This window comes from Fomitiporia mediterranea (genome assembly GCF_000271605.1).
Source record: "Fomitiporia mediterranea MF3/22 unplaced genomic scaffold FOMMEscaffold_20, whole genome shotgun sequence".
NCBI lineage: Eukaryota > Fungi > Basidiomycota > Agaricomycetes > Hymenochaetales > Hymenochaetaceae > Fomitiporia > Fomitiporia mediterranea.
Window position 1 is genome coordinate 183311 of NW_006760405.1, and position 22567 is coordinate 205877.

Genomic DNA, 22567 nt, shown 5'->3' on the forward strand with positions numbered 1-22567 from the left:
CGCATGATGAAGAAGCGCGGATTGAGCGCATGATGTTCACTATATTATCACTTGGGCAAACGGTGCCGATGACATGGAAGGGGATCAATCTTTTGATAACTGCGATCTCGTCGTCGTCAGCTGATCCTATGGTCATAACGATTCAGATGTAAGACATACGCTGCTCGGATGGAGGGTAAACATGAACCCTGGCGGGTTGGAAAAATGCGCAGAGGTTTGGACTGAAGTTCCATTCCTGGTCAGATGACTTGATGAAATAAAACCATGACTTGTACACAACGGAATATGGCGGACCGTGGTGAGGTAGGAAGGATGTTAATATTTGCGAAGACAAATAGTGTTCTCCACAGAAAAGGTGCAGGGACATTCGTGCCGTAGCGATGCAGAACGAAGAGAAGACGCGTTCCGAAATTCCGCGATTGCGAAGTACTTAAGTAGCAGCCATTGACTTCACGTGACCTCACTACCATGAATTTAGCTGTCGGTGAGGTAACTTGGTAAGGATCTGTTTTCATTCTTTATTACGGTGGTAAACTATGCAGATTGAATATTGACTGGCTTTACAGCGTATATCTGATAAGAACCAACAAACTCATTGAGGTTGATGTCTCGAATCATTTCCTTCTTGTTATCCACTGGGCCGACTTTTGTACTCGTCGAAGCGCAACATCCTTTAACTCCAGACTTCTCATCGGTGGCACAAGTTGAGATTTTCTGCGTTGTAGCACAGCATCCTGATGTTGATGTGTCAAACGTATTAGCTTTGATCATCGCGAAACTGCAGCCCACCAGCTATCGCCGAGTTCTTGGGAGTATTCCCACTATTACTATCAGAGCCGACTTGCAATATCCCATCCTTGTAAATATTCAGGTCCTTGTTGGTGTTTACAATCGTAATATCTGGGCAACAATCAAGTCAGAATAACTCCGATACCTGCAGATCGAAGTTACAACAAAACTTACCAGAAAACCCAGCGTCTCTCATCCATTGATCGTACTCTGTAACCAAACTTGCACCACTCACACAGCCTATATACAAACTAGCATCTTCTTTGATTTCCTCGGGAAGCGGTCGTTTTGCTAGGATGTCGGAGATGGAGACACGTCCACCTGGAACAAGAAGCCGGAAAATTTCACAGAAGACGAGTGGTTTCTGTACTTCCGGGACAAGGTTAATCACGCAGTTGGACATGATGACATGTGCAGTTGAGGAAGGGATGGGGATGGAGATGATATTTGATTTGATCTACAAGGGGGTGTGCGATACAGAAGCTGATTGATTAGTTCACTTCATGGGTATGAGTAGTAGGAAGGAAGCGTACAAATTCAACGTTTGCATAACCATCATTTTCAGCATTTCGGCGTGCCAGGTCAATCATCTCATCTGTCATGTCGATACCAATTGATTTTCCTGTTGGACCGACCTTCTTGGCGGCCAAAAATACGTCGAGCCCCCCACCAGATCCGAGGTCGATCGTTGTTTCACCCTAAGGCAAGCCATTTCCCAGAAGTATTGAAGCAGTCCAACAATGCTGCATAGAGTAAATAGCTTACTGGTTTGATATGGGCTATAGTAAGAGGATTACCACAGGAGAGCCCAAGATTTGCAGTCAATGGAAGTGAGGAGAGCTCCTCGGCGGTATATCCGAAGGCACTAGCAACGAGCGTATTATACTTCGAATAGTCTTCAGACTCATTTTCTTTGGCATGCAGTCCGTATCTGCCTTGAACAAGGACTTCTGTTTCCATTGACATTTTGTCTGAAATGGTGGGAAGCGTAGCCACTTGGGATGAGGAAGGATTAATGCAGCCCGAAAAAGTTGATAGCGGATGTGAGAGAAAGAGCGTGGGATCACGTAATACTGATTGTGCTTAGAACTTGTTAGCAGTCTGAGTACTCTGAACGTTCTACAGCTGAATTGTCTTTCTATTGCCTGCATGTCAAATTATTCATTTATATAAAATCATGATCTCACGGGATTGTGTTGCCGGCCGAACAGCCCCTTATGTAAGGTAAGTAAATCTATTTTTGCATCATACACTCTCACACTGCCATTGTGTTTTCTGCATGGCAAGTGCAGCGAACAAGCGCCCCTTACCCTTAATCACAACGTCTGGCCACCGTGTGCAACACAGTTCGCAGTCCAGTTGACGAAATAATTGCCCACTCGTCCCGTGTCATTCGATTTCTTCACGTATTACTTATTGAGTTTAGAAGGTTCACCCCTCAAATTATCCGATATACTACTGTGTGTAGGGAAGAAGGGCAAATACAAATCAATATTAGCACTCCAGGCATCTCTCTCTCTCTCTCTGTGTTTCCGTTTTGTTGCAAGGATTGTATTCTGATTGATACAAAGCTAAGGCATCCTGCCGTAAGATGAGCACAAATGCTCTTCCATGCTGGTAGTACCATGTGCTCAGAGAGATTGCAAGGCTGTTGAGAGGCATAAAACGACCAGGATGGCCTTCGGAGCAAAGCTCGAGGGCGGTTCGTCTAGTGCTCCGCACCGTAGCGTAATTTACGGATACGCTTGCAGCGTATACGCTTACGCACCGTATCGTAAGAGAAAATTTTAGCTGAAAATACGGGCGTATATTTACGCGCGTATGCGTATACCATAAGTAAAAAATTTCCGTATACGCCGTATACGAGTATACGGTATTACTAAGCATATTCTCTAATTAAATACTAAGTTTGAGTTTCTAAACCTCATTTACTTTACTTATTTATATACCAAATCATTTTAATACTATATAACAACCTTGTTTAACTTAAAAAGTACTAGTATGAGTACTACAGTTAGTATGGTTACTACGGTACATCACATGAAGGTTTAGAGCTGTCACGTGATATTAACTCACAATACTCAACTGTCTTATTTCTGTGTGTAAACAGCACTACAATACATTTTCTTAGCTCAGTAATATCAAGCATTTGTTTTGAAAGATGATAGTGTACTTTTATGAGCTATTTTAATGTAAAGTATCTTGTTATATTTGGCACAGCGTATACGCCGTATACGCCGTATACGGAAGTAGCGTATCGTATATGGGTCCTGCTGACCCAGTTTACGCCCGTAATTATACGCGCGTATGCGTATCCGTGGGAAATTTTACGCGCGTAAGCGTATACGCTACGCGCGGAGCACTAGGTTCGTCCCAATTCAATGGCCTCTTCCAGATCCTCGGTTCTTCCACGCCAGCCATACCGAGCCGTCAGAGAGGATGCAAGGTTGATAAGAGTCGTGGAGCGATCAGGATGGCCTTCAGGGCAAAGCTCTAGAGCGACTCGTCCCAACTCGATAGTTTCTTCCAGATCTCCCGGCTGACCCCATACCTCGAATCGTCTCAAAAGAGAAAGTGCAAGGTAAAACAACGATTCTAAACGATCAGGATGTCCTTCGGAGCGAAGCTTGAGAGCAGTACGATTCAATATAATAGACATTTCGAGTTCTTTCCGTTCCCCCGATCTCCCAAAGCATTTCGCAAATTCGATGGCGAGATTGTGATACGTCTGAGGATCACGCAGAGCAATAAAAACGTCTGGAGGAATTCGACTCGTGACCACCGACGACCTGGAGGAGGCTATCGAGTTGCATCGAGCCGCCCTCGAGCTTTGTCCCGAAGGTCATCCTGATCGCTCCATGTCACTCATCAACTTCGCAACCTCTCTGAGCACTCGGTACGACAAGTATGGAAGGACTGAGGATCTGGAGGAGGCCATTGAATTACATCGAGTCGCTCTGGAGCTTCTCCCCGAAGGCCATCGTAATCGCTCCCTGTCTCTCAACAACCTTGCAAGTTCTCTGTGCACCCGGTACTTCAAGCGTGGAATGGCCGAGGACCTGGAGGAGGCTATCGAGTTTCATCGAGCCGCCCTCGAGCTTCGGCCTGAAGGCCATCCTAATCGCTCCGCATCTCTTAACAACCTTGCGAGCTCTTTGAGCACTCGATATGACCGGCATGGAAGGACTGAAGATCTAGAGGGCGCCATCGAGTTGCATCGAGCTGCACTCAATCTTCAATCCGAAGGCTATCCTTATCGTCCCACGTCTCTCTACAGCCTTGCAAATTCTCTGTCCACTCGGAACTTCCAGCATGGAAGGAGTGAGGACCTGGAGGAGGCCATTGAGTTGTATCGTGCTGCCGTTGAGCTTAGCCACAAAGGTCATCCTGATCACTATATGTCTCTTGGCAACCTTGCAATCTCTCTGAGCACACGGTACAACCAGCATGCAAGCACCGACGACCTGGCGGAGGCCATCGATTTGCAACGGGCCGTCCTCGAGCTCATTCCCAAAGGCCATCCTAATATCTCTACGTCTCTCAACAACCTCGCAAACTCTCTGAGGATGCGGTATGATCGGCATGAAAGGGCTGAGGACCTGGAGGAGGCCATTAAGTTGGATCGAGCCGCCCTCGAGCTTCGGCCAAAGGGCCATCCTAATCGCTCCACGTCTCTCAACAATCTTGCAAACTCTCTGAGCACTCGGTATAACCAGTATGGAATGACTGAGGATTTGGAGGAGGCCATCGAGCTGTATCGAGCCGCCTTCGAGCTTCACCCTGACGGTCATCCGGATCGTTCCGGATCGTTATTGAACCTCTCAGAATCATTACTTGCCCAGGTTAAAAATCGATGGTGCATGGAACAGTTCGAGGAGTGTATGTGCTTACTGGAGCTTGCTGCTACTCACAAATTCTCAAGTTCGATGGATCGTCTTGATGCTGCGCGACGATGGGCAACGCTTGCACGATCTCACAACCACCACACTGCCTTTACAGCTTACAAGACAACAATATCAATATTTCAACACGCTCTCACCATAGATCCAACTCTCAATGCTCAGCATGATTTCCTTCTCAGGAATAGTGATCATAGAGTACTCTCCTTAGACGCTGCTTCCTACTCGGTGGAGAAAAATCGACTGGAACAAGCCGTAGAGATACTGGAGCAAGGGAGGGGCTTACTTTGGTCGCAACTGCGCGGTCTTAGGCCTCCTTTGGATCAGCTTATCGAAACAAACGAAGAGCTCGTCGAGAGATTCAGGAATGTCAGTCGTCGATTGGAGAAACTTGCAACGTCGCACGAAGCATTGATGTCCAGCTCAACCATGAGTGGAGGTGGATCGCTTGAACCAGACAGCGAATTGAGACGGAAATCATTTGACGCGCTATTGAGATCGAAGAGGCAACTTTCGCGTGAGCAAGAAGAGGTTATCAACGAGATTCGACGGGTTCCAGGGTTCGAGAATTTCCTTGAAGCTACGCCTTTCAGGGCACTGCAGCAGGCGGCATCAGAGGGCCCGGTGATTATGGTCAATCATTGCAAATATCGTTCCGATGCACTTATTATCGTTTCGCGGGATGACTTATCGGTTGTCTCTGTTCCGCTAGACAGTGCCTTCTTTGAGGATAGCAAGAAGGTCTGCAATGAGCTTTTGGAATCTCGTCAACGTCTTGGAGTTGCTTCAGCTCGTTATGACGAGAACCTTCGGGGAGCGATGAAGATGCTATGGGATAGGGTTGTTTCTAAGGTCATTGATAAGCTTACAGAAGTTGGTATCGCAAAAGGCTCTCGTATCTGGTGGTGTCCTACATCTGTGTTATCTGCACTTCCGTTCCATGCAGCTGGTCCGTACAGGGACACAGATGGCACCACAAAATACTTATTGGACGATTACATCTCGTCGTATACTCCGACACTCGGTGCACTAATTAATTCCCGATCTAATTGCAATTCGAGTGAACCAAAACTACTCATTATTGGAGATACTAAGACTCTGAAATCAACTCGACAGGAAATTCGGAATGTCTGGAACAGCACCGGCGACAGCATACTTGAACGGACAATACTCCTCGACAAAAAGGCATCTCGACGCACGGTGTTGGAAGGTCTCCAGAAAGCCACATGGATTCACTTCGCCTGTCACGGCCACTTAGGATCGAGGCCTTTTGACTCCTCGTTCAAGCTAGCGGACGGCGGATTGACACTGCTCGATATCATCCAAGCTAATGTCCCAAATGCCGAGTTTGCATTCCTATCTGCCTGCCATACAGCCGAGCTGTCTCATTCTGGTGCACACGACGAGGCACTACACCTCTCAGCAGCTATGCAGTTCAGTGGATTCCGAAGTGTAATCGGGACGATGTGGGAGATGTACGATGACGATGGGCCATGTGTCGCAAAGGCAGTGTATGGATACATGAACGAATATGAGGATGACAAAGCAAGGTTCAAAAGGGCGGCTGGAGGACTTAGAAAAGCGGCTCTGGAGTTAAGAGCGAAGGACTGGATCCCGGCTGAGCGATGGGTTAACTTCGTGCATATTGGTGCTTGAGTAATGTTATAATACGCTCCACACGTATTGCTAGTATCTTTTATATAGAGCTGTATCGTATTTCAATACTGAATTGGAAAAGAATAAGAACTGGCACTGTATGTTTTGTGCTGTCCAGGATTTGCATGAGTATGTGGAGAGCAGGACAAACAAAACAAAACAAAAAGGAGTGAAGAGGAAACAATCCAGAAATCATCGTCGTTTCTTGTCATTGCTACTACCAAGCTGTATGGGTGTAGAAGTTATACAACTGAGTTGGAGATAAATGAGGGGTAAAAGAAGGCAGCTTCTATTTATGTATCTAATGTGGTGAAGATGAATATCATAATCGCCAAGGCTGAACAACGGATCGGATATCGAATAATATCGATTTGACATCACTCTTCATTCAGTACAGTTCATTATAAACACTAATTTCTGCCTGCGTCGCCCGCTATCACGACTCAAAAGCTCCGGAATATGTTATTCTCAGGCTCAGTACTCACTACAACTGTTTAATCAACAAGGACTACATAGTCAACGCGGCCTAAATGCGGCGGCTTATTTTGTCATCTAGTACCATATCTTAAGTTTTATGCGATGTATAGAACTCCGCTATAAAGAAGAAATAGTAGAGAAGTAAGGAACCTGACGAGCGTAATCATTGTCTGCAGACTTACTTAAAGCAAGTGCGGAGCGTTTGAAGTGCCGCTCAAGGCTGGTATAGTTGACGTGCTGAATCCCGAAGTGCGAGGCTGTTATTCCGGTTGCCCATTCAGCATTATCTATCATCGCTACAGAAATAATTCATGAATAAGACTGGTATCTTCGTGGAGCGGGAATTGATTTGCACGTACACCAAGCGAAAATCCCTTCCAACGGAATATTGTCTTCGTGGATCGCAAGGAGACTTTCACCAAGATATGTCATGTAGTAATCTATTCACCTCATTAATTCACGTCAGCACACAAAAGTGATGAGCAGCATTACTGGTGCGGGGTGCATCGTCCAGGATAAACGATAAATCAGTTCGTACACCTTCTTCCGGAACTACGAAGCCAAATTCGGAGATGTACTATACAGAAACTATCAGCAAATCGACCTTGGCAGTATCAAAACTATTGCACGTACGATCTTCTTTGGTTTCCATCGCTGCATAATCTGCTTCAATTCATACCGAAGATTCTGCGGAGTTGCAGTGAGCCAGGAAGCAGCCGCTTCGGCGGCGATGCCAACAGGCCATCCAGTCGCTGCGTCATATCGCACTTCAATATTGCATGCAGGCCAATTTACGTCGTTTGAGTTCGCAACACATGCCGCTATGCCATTTTCTGGTGCAGCCGTCCATGCACTGCTGTATGCATCAATCGCGAAGAAATCTGCGGAACCTGCAGGTTTAATTTGTTTGAGAAATATCATCATTTGAAGATGAAATTGACCAGAGCTTACCCTTCAGCTCTTTCTTCTCTTCATCCGTGAAACGTGGGAGCAGTGTTTCGTTGAGAGTTTCCTTCATGAGGTCAGGCCAGTCTCCAGAGACATAAACAGGTTCACTGAACATTCCGATATGGAATGCTGCACTGCGCTCCACTGCCTCTGCATCGTCTGTTGAGTTTAGACGCCATTGCTGACCCCTGCGGGTTGACTCAGAACACTTCGAGATGCTTTTGGAACATCACGTTACGTACACAGCACCGTCATTTTTGAAAGCGATCTCGCCTTCGATGCCCATTTCGCGGAACAATTTCACTGCCCTAGCGTGGGCTTTTACTAATTAGGTTCAGTCGTGTCAGCCTTGTAATAATGGGTATACTTTGAGAATCAAATGCAAAACTTACATAAGTAATAGCCGCAGTGGTATAATGCATTGGCAGTTGTCACATTCGGGGACAGCATTGAAGCTATGAGAAGATCGCGAAACATGAGTACATTGCTGTCAGACAAGAGCAACGATCCTCACTGAATGGGTACGTTGTAATTTGGCCACAGTAAACATGTGGTTCATTGAACGTGTACCAAGTTTTCACACGGCCTTTATACGCTTTGAATACCGTACTCGCATAGCTGATACCAGAAAAGTTGGAACTCGGATTAGCAACAGATGACAAGGAGCTTACTATGCGAAGTCTTCTACAAATTCTTCAGACGTAAGGCCACCATAGTATGCAACAAGTGCAAGTGGCATGTCCCAGTGGACTAAACATCCTAATTATCAATAGAACTGCTTTGCTGGAATTGCGGAGCTGCTCCTACAAAGTGTGGCAACAGGTTCAACTCCCAATGAGATGGAATAATCAATTACTTTGAGGACCTTTAGCGATTCAGCTATCACGATAGAAACGAAGGAACTCACGATCGGAGTAGTGGTCCAATCCCTGCTGGTTCACTGGAGAATCCCTCGTGCCAAAAGGGAAAATGCGCGCCCAGGAGATCCTACGGAAAGATATTGCGTATAAATTTATAAGCATGAAAGATGAAAAGCGGGATGACATACGAAAATGAATGTGTATTCAAACCGAGAGCAGAAACTCGAGCAGTGTCGTTTTTGTACAGCAGATATTGTAAGTCCACGATGTCCCCGTTCGTGCCATCAGCGATAGCACCGGGTTGACGGCCCGCCCAGTCCCAGGTAGTTGGTCCTTTGCCTTCAAGCTTTGTTGCACCCTCAACTTGATATGCAGCGGTGGCTACACCGAACTTGAAGTTTTTGGGTAGTTTCAGATCTGGAAGGACTTTTGCGGGTACGGGCGCATACCATGTCGGATAAACTGGAGGAGCAGATGAAGGTAGAGTGACGGGAACAACAGCCTCGACAGTCGTAGTAAATGGCGGCTCCGCAACTTCACCAACCTAGGATAACAATTAGAAATGTTCCGAAAATTTAGACAATGTTCAACACGTGGTGACGTACAAGGTCCCACAGTTCATTGAGTGCCTCCGGTGAGTAATTGCGCGGAATGGAACCAATTGGAATGAATGGTGCACTGGACGGGAATGCGCTTGACGAGCCTGTTGCTCCAGGTGAAGAAAAGGTTGACGTTGAAGGTGCAGATGTGATGGTGAGAGAGGACGATGCAAAACTCGTTGAGCCAGAGACGATACTCGTTGACGGAGCAAAGCTTGATGGGCTAGAAGCTAAGCTAGTTGACGGAGAAAGGCTTGGTGAGCTGGATGCTAAGTTCGTTGATGGCGACAATATCGACGTGCTTGAAGCAGGATTCGTCGAGAAGAGACTAGTGGTAGAGACGGGGGCTGAGCTAAATGAGCCGCTCTGTGCAGCACATAGAGAAATCAAGGCAAAATAAGGCAGCCAGACTGCATTTGGGATTGTCATAATGGAAACAGCTCGTGGAGACGCGGGTCCTCGCTACTCAGAGGCATTACTGGTACTTGTCAGACTTAATATACGATCCGGTGCAGTGTCATTATTACAAAGAAAGAAGATACGGAATGCGCACGACATGACATGACATCGTTTGGGTGCAGCATAGCGGTCGAAGCAGACGGCAGAAATAATCAGCATGACAATCCTGCCTTTTGTAGAGCTCAGCTGAGCCCTAGTCCACCAGAAGCTGTTCAAATAGGACAGGTGAACAGTAGATCCTGGCCGTGCAACAAAATCGAGGGTGCTCGGGAGGTGTTATGCGGCTCCGGCCACTGTCAGATGACTTGCGAAGAAGTACATCGGGACCGTGGATTGCGAACGAGCATCATTCGGTATGAGCGAATGCACCTTACGGGGCGCAGCGGACCGCAGGGAACTGGCGGCATTGGAAGAAGAAAAGGATATGTGTCGTCCCGAGCAGAGTTCGAGGCGGCGGCATTTGTTCGAAACGAAAGCATGTGATCGTGAGTCGTGAGTTCGCTAACAAAGTCACAAAGTGGAACAATGCACCAGCACGTGCCTCACAAGACATTTTTGCTTTCGTTCCCTAACATCATCCATCAGAGCCGTGCCATATCTGCCCATAATATAAAGTTATACTCACGTACTCAAGTTACGTGCAGTATGCTTTGCTATGACGTGAGCAGACGAGACGTAAAGGACTCCCAGTTCTGCCAAGAGAATGTAAGAAAACACTTTGTCATGGCTAGCGCAATGTGCGTATTGCCAAAATACATGATATAATATATTGATAGCAACCAATAGTACCTCTTCTGCACGATAATGCAGTACTAAATAGTCTTTTGTAAATCTGAGTATTGTGTATTCTTCCTTACACTTACAGGGTTGCCTGAATAGCTTACTACTGAGTCTGTCAGAATGGACTCTGATGCACATTTGCAGCTCCCTACATATCCTGACCTGTGTGCTGAGGTGGTAATGTCTGACCTGCTTACTGGCTCCAGCTCTAGCCCAACCGTTCTACAGAGCATTGACTCCACCAATCTTACACTCACAATGTGATCACCTTACAATGTGGTCTGTAGAGCAAACTTTCTGTCTGCTATAATAAGACTAGGTACATCCCTTCATCAAATGCTTTGGATGCACTGTTACTCTTCTGTAATTTTATTACAATATAACTCCGGATCTAATCGATATGCTGTGAAATAGCCCATCCATTCACTTTGTCTGCAATCTTAGATGATATAAATGGTGACGTCCTGAGCATGAAGCATGAATAGTAACTTAAAACAAGCTCAAGGTATGAGTCACCTCCAGAGAACTGGAAGCATAACGCCCTATGCAAGCAGTATCAGCAGCAATCATCGTGGCTCAGGGCACGAGTCGCATGACTCGCGCTTCTCAATTGACGATGAATCTTTCCTTGAGGATGAGTTACCGGTTGTACTGGCCGATTTCGACGTCCAGGTGATACAAATCTGTGTGCTAAAGCCAAAGAGGTCTGTAATTGCGAAGTACAGGATCCTAGGTGTGCTCTTACCGATCATGACAAACGCATATTACATTTTGGTGACAAATCTCAAGAAATTTCTTCAATAGTATATCAATAGGTGGATTGTAAAGTCAAAGAGTAAGTTCGAGAAGTCTCAAGATCCTAAAGTCAAGGAAGAGCTTGATAATTACAGAAGGGAATTAGAATCTGTTCACACCCAGCTCATACAATGCAAGAACCCCAACCGTAAATCATGGGACGAGATTGACAAATACAACAAATTTGTCTTTGGCATATACAAGAAGCCTCTTGATATCATTGCGAAATTACAGAAGATTAAGACCAGATAAATGCTATAAAGCTATAGAATCTCTACTGTTTAAACTAATAATATATAATACAGCAAAGAAGCTAACAAGGCACATATCCGCTTCACAAAGTCAGGGATCAGTAATGGTAATCAGAGCGTCTGTAAGTTGACTGTGATTTCACCTACTTGATATGACAGTTGACAGTACGGATGTTGAAGTCCAAGTAATCAAAATCTGTGTATCAAAATCAAAGACATCTACTACCGTACAATTTGAAATAAAAATAGTGCTTGATGGTCGGGAGTAGTTATGCAGCTTGTGCCATCCATTACATAACATGAGAAGAAGCAAGTCAGAATCCTGGAGTACTAAGAGCCTTCATTTGCTATGAACGAATTTACCACACTGCCGCACAACAGATTACAAGTACAGACTACCGACAAACACCTGATTATGCACCACAGTAAGAGGTGCTGGAGCAGCGTTATTCAGCCTCACCGTCACGGTTCTGGGTGACCTGAGAAACGTGAACTAAAGCTAAGGACTCGGGTATGTCAGACACTGTACAGCCGCCGTTGCAGCAGTCAGCAAGTAACTGATGGTATTGAAAGAATACAAGTCCCATTATTCACTTGACAGAGTTGGAAGGAGAAGTTACAAGTCAGTATAGTATGGTAGGATATGCTAGAGTGCATTCGGCCCACAAGCTTGTGAGTCAAGTTGTGAGACTGTGATTTTGTTCTGGTATGATTTGCAAAAGTCGGTACTAGTAAGTGTAATGATTTCCCACGCAGGTTCCTTTAATTGTTTGTACCTTTGCACTATGCAAATCATAGCTTAGCATGGCAAAATCATCTCCGTGCGAGAATGTAACCAAAACTCACCTTAAGCCAATAATTAGCTTTGCTCGCAAACTCGGTTAGTACAAATAGTGAAGCCTGGGCCATAAAGCAGTAAGTGGACCAACCCTGCAGTACAACGAGTAAACAGTTATGCCTCAGCATCAGAGAACTGGAAATTCGACTTCCCGCGCAAGCAGTGCCAGCAGTAGCAGCAATCATCATGAAGGAAAACACAGGCATGCATCACACGGCTCTGAATCAAGACGGGAGCCTGATTCGCATGGCTCCCGATTCATCATTGTCCGAGAGGTCTATTATGACTCGGATGACGCAGACTCGACGACATCAGCTGCCGATGAAGACTATAATATCTCATTGCTCGAATTCTGCACGCTGAAGCCATCATTCTGGGAGGCGGACTGCTGGTGGTGCAAGATGATAGCTCTAGTTGCACCTCTACTAGTGATTCTATTTTACTATTATATCACATGCTTCAAGGGGTTTCTTCAGTGGGATGCTAATATGTGGCTGAAAGAAGCAAAGGCTGGGTCTGAGAAGGCTAAAAATCCTAAAGTCAAGGAAAAGTTCGACGGCTATAGAAGAGAATTAGAATATATCCACAACCAGCTTTCTAGCCTCAGGGATCCAGATCGCAACTCTTTTCAATCGATGGCATCATACAACAATTTTTGCGTTCGTCTATTGAATGAGAGGAAGCAGTTTGATATTGGTCGTAGAATTGCGGGTACTAAGATAGAATAAGTAATGTAGACATACGACACCTTGGCTGTTGAATTTAGCTTGTAATGATATACAAGTACTTGATTAATTTAGGAATGTGTTGGTGTGAAGCACAAGTTGTTCACTCAAAGCGTGTGTAAATCAATCATCATGTGAGTATCACGTGCGCGACATCTGCCAAAAACATCTTTGTTGCGGGTCCTGACTCCTAACTTATTCACGCTGCAACTGCAGGTCCCAAGCTAACAGTATACTGACCGTTTCCTGCTTTACACAATCCGCCCACGACACCGTCCGACTCATCGAAAACGCACTGACTCCATGCCCGCTCTCCGATGAAGTTCTGTACGAGAACAATATTAACGAAACATCATAGAAGCGTTGATCGTGGCATTAGCTTCATCCATTGTAGAATGAAAAAGATAGACTGACAAGGTTATCCCAACAGTATTCTACAGAGGTACTCTGCATGTTCGTAAACACAAGCGAGCAGGTTCTCAGGGTAACGACCTCAATCCCGTTTGGTTCGACAGTGAAAGTCGGCTCTCCCTCATTTGCCGCAGTGACAGCGTTTAATAGCGAAGTACAATCAAACTCTTCCGGTGCGTTGGTTCCCACAAAGCATCCGCATGTAACTATTATATAGGTTGGTTTAGTAGAGTTCAGTATGGTATAGGAATCGTTCAAATGATTTACATTGTGCCCCACATTGGCATACTGCTGGCATATTCTGCGGAAACATGCACTCGATTTCTTCTCGTGCTTCGAGTGTTGATCGATTTGCGGTTACATTTTCCCCGGATCCGGACATCGCATGATTCGCGAATTTGCCATCGGGACAAACGAACGACTCCCGCAGGATCTCTTGGCCATCAACGGAAATCGTAGTCGAAGAAACCACGTGAGCTGTCGGACAGTCGTCAGTCACAGAGTTGGGCAGCGGAGGAGCGCTCAGGGCGTGTGCAGAGACGACACAGGCGGCGAAAATCATCTGAGACGTGAGTAACCTCATGTTCTACGACTGTGTGAGAGACGCCGGGTACAGGCTGGGTTTCAGCGACTGCTCGTCTCTCGATTTTATAGTGAACGGATCGAAAGAAAATGTGCCTTGAAGGACGTCAAGATAGTAGGCACACCAAGGCTTCAGAATCCATTTAGTGTAACACTTGAGCACGCTTGCTTGCTAGACTGCTGCTAAAGCGGAATCAGGTATTGCAAATTCCGATGTTTTCCTGCCACAGGCACAGTTGATCAATACTGTTCATGTGTGCAGCACTTGTGCCGATCCGACCATTCATTTAATAATTAGAAAAAGTGAGCTTCTGCTAGCTACATACCATCCATCCGTGCATCGCTTTTGCTGTAGCGAATCGAATAAACACATCTCTGCTTGGGCGAAATTAGGCTTTCTGTATTTCGTCTGAGTATTTGCTGTCAGTTCGAGCTTAACACTCATGGTAGTACTTGCTATATAAACACCATTCTGAACGGAGCTGTTGCTGCAAGCACAGTGCTCAGGTCAATATTCATAACGAAAGGACGAGCGATATTGTTAAGCGCGAAGAAAACGTTAATGCTCTTTGCTGGATGCGGAATAATCTGTGCCACATTTTGTTTCATATGATACGTGCAGCATCATTAAACTGTTGTCAATTTCAGATGAACACGGAAAGGAGAAGATACGATGCTGCCAGACCGAGATGATGTGAATATAGGAGCAGGAGGACTCAAGACACGACACTCTTATAAGTATCAAACAGAAAGTGTCTTTTGAGAGCAGGAGCTCTCCAGAACTTCAGAGGTGATCGAAGCTTTGCATTGCTTTACTCATACGTAGTAATACAAAGAAGATGCAAAGTTCCTAGCCAAAAATGACTGAGGCACCCAGTTGAACGTTGTATTGATTACCAGTTGAGATACACAATCCACTCACAACACCATTCTCCTCATCATCGGTAATACATTGTAACAATGCTTGCTCTCCGATAAAATGCTTTAAAGTGAGATTAGAAACAAAAGAGTCAGACAGTATTAATTAAGGAATATTCGTTACAAGGCTCACAAAATCATCCCAGCAGTATTCAATAGCAATATCCTGCATGTTGATAAACGCGAGCTCGCAAGTTTGCAAGACGATACGCTCAAGTCCATTAGGCGGAACGGTAAATGTACGGTCGCTTCCGCCTGCTGAAGTAATGGAGTCAAGTAGCAATGAACAGTCGGACACTGCAGGTGGATTAGGGCCGTCTAAACAACCGCAACTAACTAAATAGATGTGCTCTCATCAACATTTCGCATGAAACACGGAGTTATTAAGCTTACATTCTTCTCCACAGCGGCATTCACCCATGGTTTGTCGATCTTCACACTCTATAGTACCTCGCGTCTCCAGTAAGGATCGCCTTCCGGTAGGAATCGAGGAGAAAACACTGGAGCTGGTCGTCGCGTTAGTCGTGAATTTCCCATCGGCGCAAATGAACGACTGGTGAAATAATTCCGTGCCGTTGATGGAGAGGACGGATGAAAAGATTTCTTGTGCCGATGGACAATTGTCGGCTACGAATGTGGACAGGGTACGTGAGGCTAGTACCTGCATACTGAAAGAATATATTATGGTGGCCAGCAAAGTGGGGCGAGCCTTCATGCTTGTATCCTAGCGGAACGGACCAGCTCTAGCCAATACTTCAGGACCGGTCCATCTCATATCCTTTTCGTCAGATACGACTTGGACAGATACGGAATTCAACAAGAATTCGAATCTACCGACTCTTCAGGATCATGTATAATCCGCAGTTGAAGTCGGTACTAGACAAGAAGAGTACAGTCGTGCCTAAGCGCAGAATCTGAGCATTTGTAAATTCGAGGTATTTCAGGAAACTACCTTGCTTCTCGTCCCTGCCCGTCGACCCAGAATTGGCGCCCAGTGATTAATCGCCAAAGCCTTCTCCCATCACTCAAATTCGCACCTATTAATGAAAAGAACGAGCATTGATCCGATGCAAGCTTTGGAGTCCTGATTCATGATTCCGTACCACGTATTAAGGGGTGATTTCCGACTCAGCGAGTTCACGTGCATTGTTCCCGAAGATGGCTCCCATGGCTGACCAGCGCATAGAAGAATAGCTAGAAGAGATTGACTCACTAGGGGATGTGGAACTTGGATAGAGCAGGATAATATTCTGAAAAAAATCGGCTACGAGCATCGCAGCGGCTAACCTTGCGACTCCTGAATGCTCCTTGCTAGTTTTAAGCTATATTCTATCCTGTATCTGCGAAGGTAGTGCAAAAAAAGGATCAGATTTAGAAGTGCTCCTATTGAAAGATCACTGGCTGAATGTTGGTGTGCGCTTGCAATTTTACATGGTCATCATTGACGGCGGAGACAGTGGATCCATACTTTGCATCGATCCGAAAAGTGCGTTCCAGCAACAGGCGAAACAATGCAGCAAGCACTCTGAGCAAAGAGAATTCTGAGAAAGAAGGCATACTCAGATTTGTAGCTTACTGGCGCGTAGAGGAAAGGCGCGCAAAGTGAGATTGAGAGCGACCAACTTGGTCTCGGTTATTGCGCAAACCATCGCAGCCAAGGATACATCTGTCTCGTAGAAGTCTCTTATTTGTTGTCTTCGTGGAGTAATGATAGCTAACAGGAGATTTCGATGTCGAAGAAAATGGGTATCCATTGCCTCGAATGAATTCGTGATTTCGTCAACTGGATATTGAGTTTTTTTGGGTCGTATTACGAAATCCACGCCATCAGATGCACTTTGACTCGTACTCCCTAAGGTACATCAGATCTCTGTCAGTTGTAAGTGCGACCCGCGAATCGTAGAAGTAGCGAGCTAAGAAAAGTGACATAAGTAGGGCTCCCATTTCTAACTACCTACAAATTTAATAACAGTGGTACTTACATGTGCATCGGCTGTCCCGCGCTGGGAATTGAGTTCACTATTATAAGAATCTGCACCCGAATGCGGAATGAATACAGATCAGTATCAGTGGAACCAGTATGCTTCGGATTGTTATCAAGTCGCCACAGGGCCAACAGTCCACTATTGTTGCTACTCGCATACCTTTCAGAAGCAGGAAAAAAATGATTCTACAGTCAAGTGGTCAGTCCCGGTAAAGAGACGGCAAACCGTTCTTTTCTCTTTGGAGGTGAGATTATCCGATAGTTTTTAGTTGAGAAGTCTTGCTCGCGTCCAGTCATCTCCCGAATTTGACGGCAGTATTGGCTTTCTGTGTGAATAACAGCTTGAAATCGGGAAGCACGTCGATGCCGATGTTCAGCAACTCAATTATCGTGTAACTTTTTTGACTATACGAGGTTTTCTCCGGAAGCAGTCGACGTTTACCTCGGAAATCCGAAGAAAGGACCATTGAGCGAGCCGGATTAATTGAGTGCATGCCATAGCACGAAATAAAGTGGTTGTCGCGCGACACAAGCCTTACAGTCAGAATTTACGGGATGGGTCGTAGGTGACGTTATGTCCAATTTGTGACAATCGTGACGCAGCGTAGATGTGACAAAACAATGGCAAAGAACAAATGCACTGCAGAGACTGCACCTTTACTCTCTACGAGCTCTCTGGCCGATTCTATCTGACTGGGTTAATATCAATGCGTGAATGAGCGCTCTCGTCCAAGGACTGCTTTTGTAGCCCTGTGTTATTTCTCACCTCGGAGCGCTGCAATCGACCCAGGTCATCCTACTGATTATCCTTCGTGATTGAAGCGACACTGGGAAATTGCACTCAGATTAGTGCCTCATTCTGAGAGGGGAAAACACTTGGAACTCCCATTGTTGTCGGGCTATGACCATCGTGGAACTAGCAAGATATGATCTGAGTATGCCTTCTTGTCGACCTTGAAATTTGACTTTGAAACGGAATTTACTTTGACTCTCATAGTGGCAGATGGGATTTTGCCTCATCTGTTGGGCTGCTTCACAGCTCGGAGCAACGAATAATGGTCGTAATTAAGATCTATTTTCCATGTATGTACATCCTTGCAATGTATTTGTTCTGTCCTTACTAAAATTATAACAGGATTAGACAACGACTTATATGAGTGTCCTGAATTGGACTGAGCTGGACTTGTGCAGCAATGCTCGTGATTCGGAATCAGCTGCATCCTTCGTGACCTAGATCTACGAAGTTGTACTACTGCAGCTTTTTCGTTAGGGTCAATGGTTCTTATCCAGGCACTGGCATTTGCTTCTTGAACCGTTAACGCTCTGTTTGACCTTTTTTGCGAATTATCGCTAGAGATCCTTGAACGACGGATGTTCTATTCTTGGCTTGTTAGTAAGTGCTGCATCCACAATGCGTTGGACTCCAGCACTCTGCAGATACTTCGCTCTTGGTCGTTTCGGCTATATAAACCAGACAAGTCCCAGCAAGACTAAGGCCAGAGAACACACATAGCGATCTCTTATCCTTACAGGAAACGTACAATCACCATGAAGTCTTTTGCGGCTCAACTTGTCATCCTCGCATCTTGCCTCAACGTCTTTGCTTTGAGCGTACGTTCTGTCCCGCAGGCAGTAGCAAATGAGTGCTCCTCCGCACAAGAGGTCAGCTCGTCTGTTATTAGCGTCAACGGCTTGGACATCGTACGCCAGGTGTTCGACTGCCCGGATGGCAACTTCACGTCGGCCTCGGTCGGCTCATCCAATGTGCGTATCCTGAATTCCCGTTCGCTCCTCGAAGAGCGTAGCCAGAGCGAATGCACCACTCCGAACCCCGAGTGTCAATGCGGAGCGAGTGGTGAGCTTTGATCAAAATTTAATCGCGTAGAATTAGCTGATAAGTGATGAATCAGTTGAGTGTGGATGCTTTGAGGAGAACACAGCACCCTCGTCCAGTGACTGTTCATCCTTGCTTGGCTCGACACCGATCATTGCATCACTCCAAGGACCGACGTTCAGCATCCCCTCCAATCAAGTTCACGCATTGTCACTGAGGACCTGCACGATAGCCGTCGTTAATCTGGCGAGCACTACCACGGAATACTGCTGGGACGATCTCGTCAGTTTATTGGATCTCGGTATCTCCGTTGCCTATACTGAGTGTTAATCTTTCCTTGTTTCGCAGTCGAGCTCGTTGAACAGCGTTATGTCTTGCATGAACGAGGCATCGTTCGCTAATGCCGTTTGCTTGGCCTTGGACCAGCGTTTCGTGTCACGTCTGGGTCGCAGTCAGTAAACGCGAATGCAGACAAATGCTGCTGAATCCGCGGACAGAACGTCGTGTGCCCTTGTCATGGGTTATGGGTTAGAAAGAGAGCTTGTGATTTTTTTCGTTTCGTTTGGGGAGCATGTTGTGGTTCTTTTGAGGCTTCTCGCATGTTATGTCTTATGTGTTTGTCTTTCTTTCACTATGGGTTGTGTCGTAGTGTTTATTATGGGAGCGCATCCTCTCGGAATCCTTTGTCTAGTATCAAGCTACTCTCGGGTCTTGTCGTTCCCCAAATTCTTACAAACGTTGTGTTGACACACGCTGCCGTGAAAGTGTAAGAAACGGTGTTATATATAGATGAGCGGAGATCGATTATGGCATCTCTTCCATTGTCGTGACATAGAATTCGGATGAAATTGGATTGAATGAATGGGCGTGAGTACTAAGCGCGTCACTCACTTCGACCGGCTTTCCATTGATACTCTTTTACCGCCACTTATGCCTCTGGGGGCTGAGATACACGCTGCTCCGTCTTGCCAGCTTATTCAATTGAATGCATAAATATAGAGGTCTGTACCGAATAAACATATGCGCGTGATCATTACACGGCCTTTACTTGGATATTCACATCGCCGCGTGTAGCTATTCCACGAACAAACTCTGTCTGTGCGGAATTGAGTACGAACACGCAGAGTTTCCGAAGACTTCTTTTATGAGAAAGTGACACTTTCGGGTCCTCCTTATAACGAGATGCACATGCGCTTCAGGGAGTCATGGCCGCCTTTCAAGCGCATTCTCATACCCCCACTAGACAACCGAGGCAAAAATGTCGATGTCCTCAGGAATCGTTCAGGAGCTCCTGAACGTCACTTTCTGGCTTTGGTTTTTTCTCCTAGCTATCATCTTCGCTGTGCATCTCGATGCTTATTTTATAGACTCGCACCGGATTCGAAGAAATGGCATCTCAGGTCCATTTCTTGCGAGGTTCTCGGGTGCTTGGCTGGGATGGGTCGTATTCCAAGGACGTCAATCTGAGGTAGTCCATAGCTTGCACAAAAAGTTCGGTTAGTATTTTAAATCACAGAGATAATTGTTTATAAAACTCGACAACTCGGCATTTACTTCCCTCATCTCGACTCGATTTGCAGTCAACGGTACTAATTCTACTCTGGCTTAGGCACATTCGTGCGTCTGTCACCCAATCATGTTTCTATTAGCGACCCGGATGCTCTTCGCTTAGTTTACGGCCGTGGTAATGGAGCCTTGAAATCCGATTATTACGATGCTTTTCTTGCTGTTCGTCCCAGCATCTTTACTACGCGCTCAAAGGAAGAACATGCGAGAAAACGCACTGCTATAGCCCACGCTTTCTCTCAAAAGAGCGTCCTTGAGTTTGAGCCGTATATCCGCCTGCATGTTGCGGAGCTTTTTAATCAATGGGACAGAATGTGCAACAGGGGAAAGAACGGACTTTCTGGTACTGAGGGTGAGGGAGGCTGGATAGGTCAAGGTGGGCGTGTCTGGTTCGACATCATGCCGTGGTTTCATTATTTGGCCTTTGATGTCATGAGTACGTACTCCTCCAACATATCTCAGTACAACTGTCCTTATCCGCTCTTCTTAGGCGACCTTGCTTTTGGTGCTTCGTTTGGGATGGTTCGGAACGCGAAGGACGCTGCTCCAATCGCAGTTGACCAGAGAGCCGCAATGGCCCAATACCAGGGAACGAGAGTGGATAGCCTAGACCTAGAGAAGCCAAGTATCGATGTGAAGGAGGTGCCGGCAGTGACTATGTTAAATGCCCATATAAAGGTCTCCGCTCGCATGGCTGCTGTCCCGCCACGATGGCGCCCAATTCTACAGCGACTACCATGCTTTGCGAGAGATATGCGAGCTTCAGAAGACCTAGTCGCGCTTGCTGTTGCAGCGGTGGCAAGGCGTCTAGTATTTCCTGCGGAACGAATAGATGTTCTAAGTAAGTTGCAGGAAACCGAAGACGAGCACGGACGAGTGTCAAATATGGAGGACCTTACAACGGACGCTTTCACGCAACTCGTCGCCGGCTCTGATACCGTTTCAAGGTGGGTATCTGGCCAGTTGTCGCCCCAGATCTCTTGACACTGCTGAATATTGATTCTCTTTATTTGTAGCACGGCATGTGGGATAGCGCACTGCGTCGCTGCAAATTCGCGTGTACGGGCAAAGCTTCAGCAGGAACTTGACGTTGTATTTGGAGGATCGTACGACCCAGTAGCGACATATGCACAGATTAAACGCCTACCATATCTCGAAGCGGTGATTATCGAAGGCCTCCGGGTGCACTCGACGTCTGGCCTCGGACTACCTCGCACCGTCCCGAACGGCGGGCTCATCGTTTGCGGGAAGTGGTTCTCGGAGGGCACTGTCCTGAGCGTACCGACTTACACTATCCACCGCGACCCAATCGTATGGGGAGAGGACGCGGACGCTTTCCGCCCTGATCGATGGTTTGAGCGCGACCAAACTATTCTGCAGAAAGCGTTCAGTCCATTTTCATTCGGACCGAGGTTCATATATACATTACCGTGGCACTTTCATATTCAACCGGCTAACTTCAAGACGAAAATTCAGGGCTTGCATTGGCCGCGAGTTAGCGATCATGGAACTATGTATCTTTGTATCTTCCATCTTCCACCGTTATGACTTGGAGCTCGAGGCACCAGACAAGCCCGTAAGTGACGTTTTTAAAACCTGGTGTATGATTACTATCCTTTGGAAAAACTTATTCGCAGCTTACGATACGTGAAGATTTCATACGAAAACCGGTAGCTTGTCGTGTCGGCATGAAGCGGCGGAACATTTGACGACGAGCATGAATCAAGGACGCGCAATTCCGGAACCACTGGCTGGTGAAGCGTTCTGACGGGCTACGTACCACAAAATCCTGTTAAGATGAAGCATGACTCTTGTATCATTCTATTTATCGAACTGAAGATATCCTATTTCGCTCTCATCGCAGTTGGGATGTGTTGAAGGAAAGCTTAACAAATCAAATTTGAGATCTGAGCAGAAAGGTTGCTCGAAGTCACGTGACTATGTATTTATCGGCAAATGCCGATTCACTTGATCGCCAAAGTTGCAACTGTTGCAAGTGCCCTGCCCTACAACCTATAGGACGGCATTCATGTCATCATCAATATTCCGGCTCTCTCCCCTTTTCGCTTTGATTGTGGGTCATTTGTATTTCAAATCATCAGATTGCGGCTGCTTCGTTTTATCAACTCACACGCAAGTTCCGTCCGTCTTCCGATCTAATGGAAAGTTTGTCATTACAGTTCGCCATTATAAAGA

The 22567-nt window shown here is 46.1% G+C and overlaps 10 protein-coding genes across 10 annotated transcripts; 6 read left to right on the forward strand and 4 right to left on the reverse strand.

Moving 5' to 3' along the window:
• Nucleotides 1-511: 511 nt before the first annotated feature.
• FOMMEDRAFT_149614 (NAD-binding protein) lies at nt 512-1755 on the reverse strand (the record flags this gene model as incomplete). Its single annotated transcript, XM_007272013.1, has 5 exons — nt 512-734; nt 790-900; nt 964-1246; nt 1323-1487; nt 1555-1755. 5 exons carry the CDS (start codon nt 1753-1755, stop codon nt 535-537), a joined length of 960 nt encoding a protein of 319 aa, XP_007272075.1. The 3' UTR covers nt 512-534.
• A 708-nt stretch (nt 1756-2463) lies between these two features.
• On the forward strand, nt 2464-3128 carry FOMMEDRAFT_162676 (uncharacterized protein; the record flags this gene model as incomplete). Its single annotated transcript, XM_007272014.1, has 2 exons — nt 2464-2563; nt 3010-3128. 2 exons carry the CDS (start codon nt 2464-2466, stop codon nt 3126-3128), a joined length of 219 nt encoding a protein of 72 aa, XP_007272076.1.
• Nucleotides 3129-3572: 444 nt separating this feature from the next.
• FOMMEDRAFT_98396 (TPR-like protein) lies at nt 3573-6344 on the forward strand (the record flags this gene model as incomplete). The annotated part of the gene is given in 4 exon segments (XM_007272015.1): nt 3573-5061; nt 5146-5384; nt 5401-5460; nt 5493-6344. Coding segments are annotated over 4 exon segments (2640 nt in total), but the record flags the coding sequence as incomplete, so codon positions are not given.
• Nucleotides 6345-6909: 565 nt separating this feature from the next.
• FOMMEDRAFT_171588 (glycoside hydrolase family 1 protein) lies at nt 6910-10082 on the reverse strand (the record flags this gene model as incomplete). The annotated part of the gene is made up of 14 exons (XM_007272016.1): nt 9235-10082; nt 8818-9173; nt 8677-8756; nt 8577-8624; nt 8441-8519; nt 8284-8387; nt 8162-8224; nt 8012-8093; nt 7773-7957; nt 7455-7711; nt 7314-7398; nt 7181-7261; nt 7004-7117; nt 6910-6938 (listed from the first exon to the last, which is right to left on the reverse strand). The coding sequence occupies exons 1-14, from the start codon at nt 9655-9657 to the stop codon at nt 6910-6912; spliced, it is 1986 nt and encodes a 661-aa protein (XP_007272078.1). The 5' UTR covers nt 9658-10082.
• On the forward strand, nt 10043-11514 carry FOMMEDRAFT_32426 (uncharacterized protein; the record flags this gene model as incomplete). The annotated part of the gene is made up of 5 exons (XM_007271969.1): nt 10043-10172; nt 10322-10424; nt 10755-10786; nt 10973-11171; nt 11283-11514. The coding sequence occupies 5 exons, from the start codon at nt 10043-10045 to the stop codon at nt 11512-11514; spliced, it is 696 nt and encodes a 231-aa protein (XP_007272031.1).
• A 953-nt stretch (nt 11515-12467) lies between these two features.
• FOMMEDRAFT_162681 (uncharacterized protein) lies at nt 12468-13079 on the forward strand (the record flags this gene model as incomplete). Its single annotated transcript, XM_007272017.1, has 1 exon — nt 12468-13079. The coding sequence occupies one exon, from the start codon at nt 12468-12470 to the stop codon at nt 13077-13079; it is 612 nt and encodes a 203-aa protein (XP_007272079.1).
• Nucleotides 13080-13303: 224 nt separating this feature from the next.
• FOMMEDRAFT_24286 (uncharacterized protein) lies at nt 13304-14485 on the reverse strand. Its single transcript, XM_007271961.1, has one exon. The coding sequence runs from the start codon at nt 14068-14070 to the stop codon at nt 13711-13713; it is 360 nt and encodes a 119-aa protein (XP_007272023.1). The 5' UTR covers nt 14071-14485; the 3' UTR covers nt 13304-13710.
• Nucleotides 14486-14919: 434 nt separating this feature from the next.
• On the reverse strand, nt 14920-17268 carry FOMMEDRAFT_162683 (uncharacterized protein; the record flags this gene model as incomplete). The annotated part of the gene is made up of 7 exons (XM_007272018.1): nt 14920-15051; nt 15121-15305; nt 15381-15614; nt 16564-16839; nt 16878-16900; nt 16970-17131; nt 17198-17268. 7 exons carry the CDS (start codon nt 17266-17268, stop codon nt 14920-14922), a joined length of 1083 nt encoding a protein of 360 aa, XP_007272080.1.
• A 1251-nt stretch (nt 17269-18519) lies between these two features.
• FOMMEDRAFT_137555 (uncharacterized protein) lies at nt 18520-19264 on the forward strand (the record flags this gene model as incomplete). Its single annotated transcript, XM_007272019.1, has 3 exons — nt 18520-18826; nt 18882-19087; nt 19154-19264. The coding sequence occupies 3 exons, from the start codon at nt 18520-18522 to the stop codon at nt 19262-19264; spliced, it is 624 nt and encodes a 207-aa protein (XP_007272081.1).
• Nucleotides 19265-20052: 788 nt separating this feature from the next.
• Nucleotides 20053-22080, forward strand: FOMMEDRAFT_149618 (cytochrome P450 monooxygenase pc-bph; the record flags this gene model as incomplete). Its single annotated transcript, XM_007272020.1, has 6 exons — nt 20053-20301; nt 20415-20807; nt 20862-21318; nt 21388-21783; nt 21848-21947; nt 22009-22080. The coding sequence occupies exons 1-6, from the start codon at nt 20064-20066 to the stop codon at nt 22078-22080; spliced, it is 1656 nt and encodes a 551-aa protein (XP_007272082.1). The 5' UTR covers nt 20053-20063.
• Between the last annotated feature and the right edge of the window lie 487 nt (nt 22081-22567).

Coding starts and splice junctions, on each gene's coding strand:
- FOMMEDRAFT_24286 (XM_007271961.1), bottom strand. CDS start 14,070: ATGAGGTTACTCACGTCTCAGATGATTTTCGCCGCCTGTGTCGTCTCT.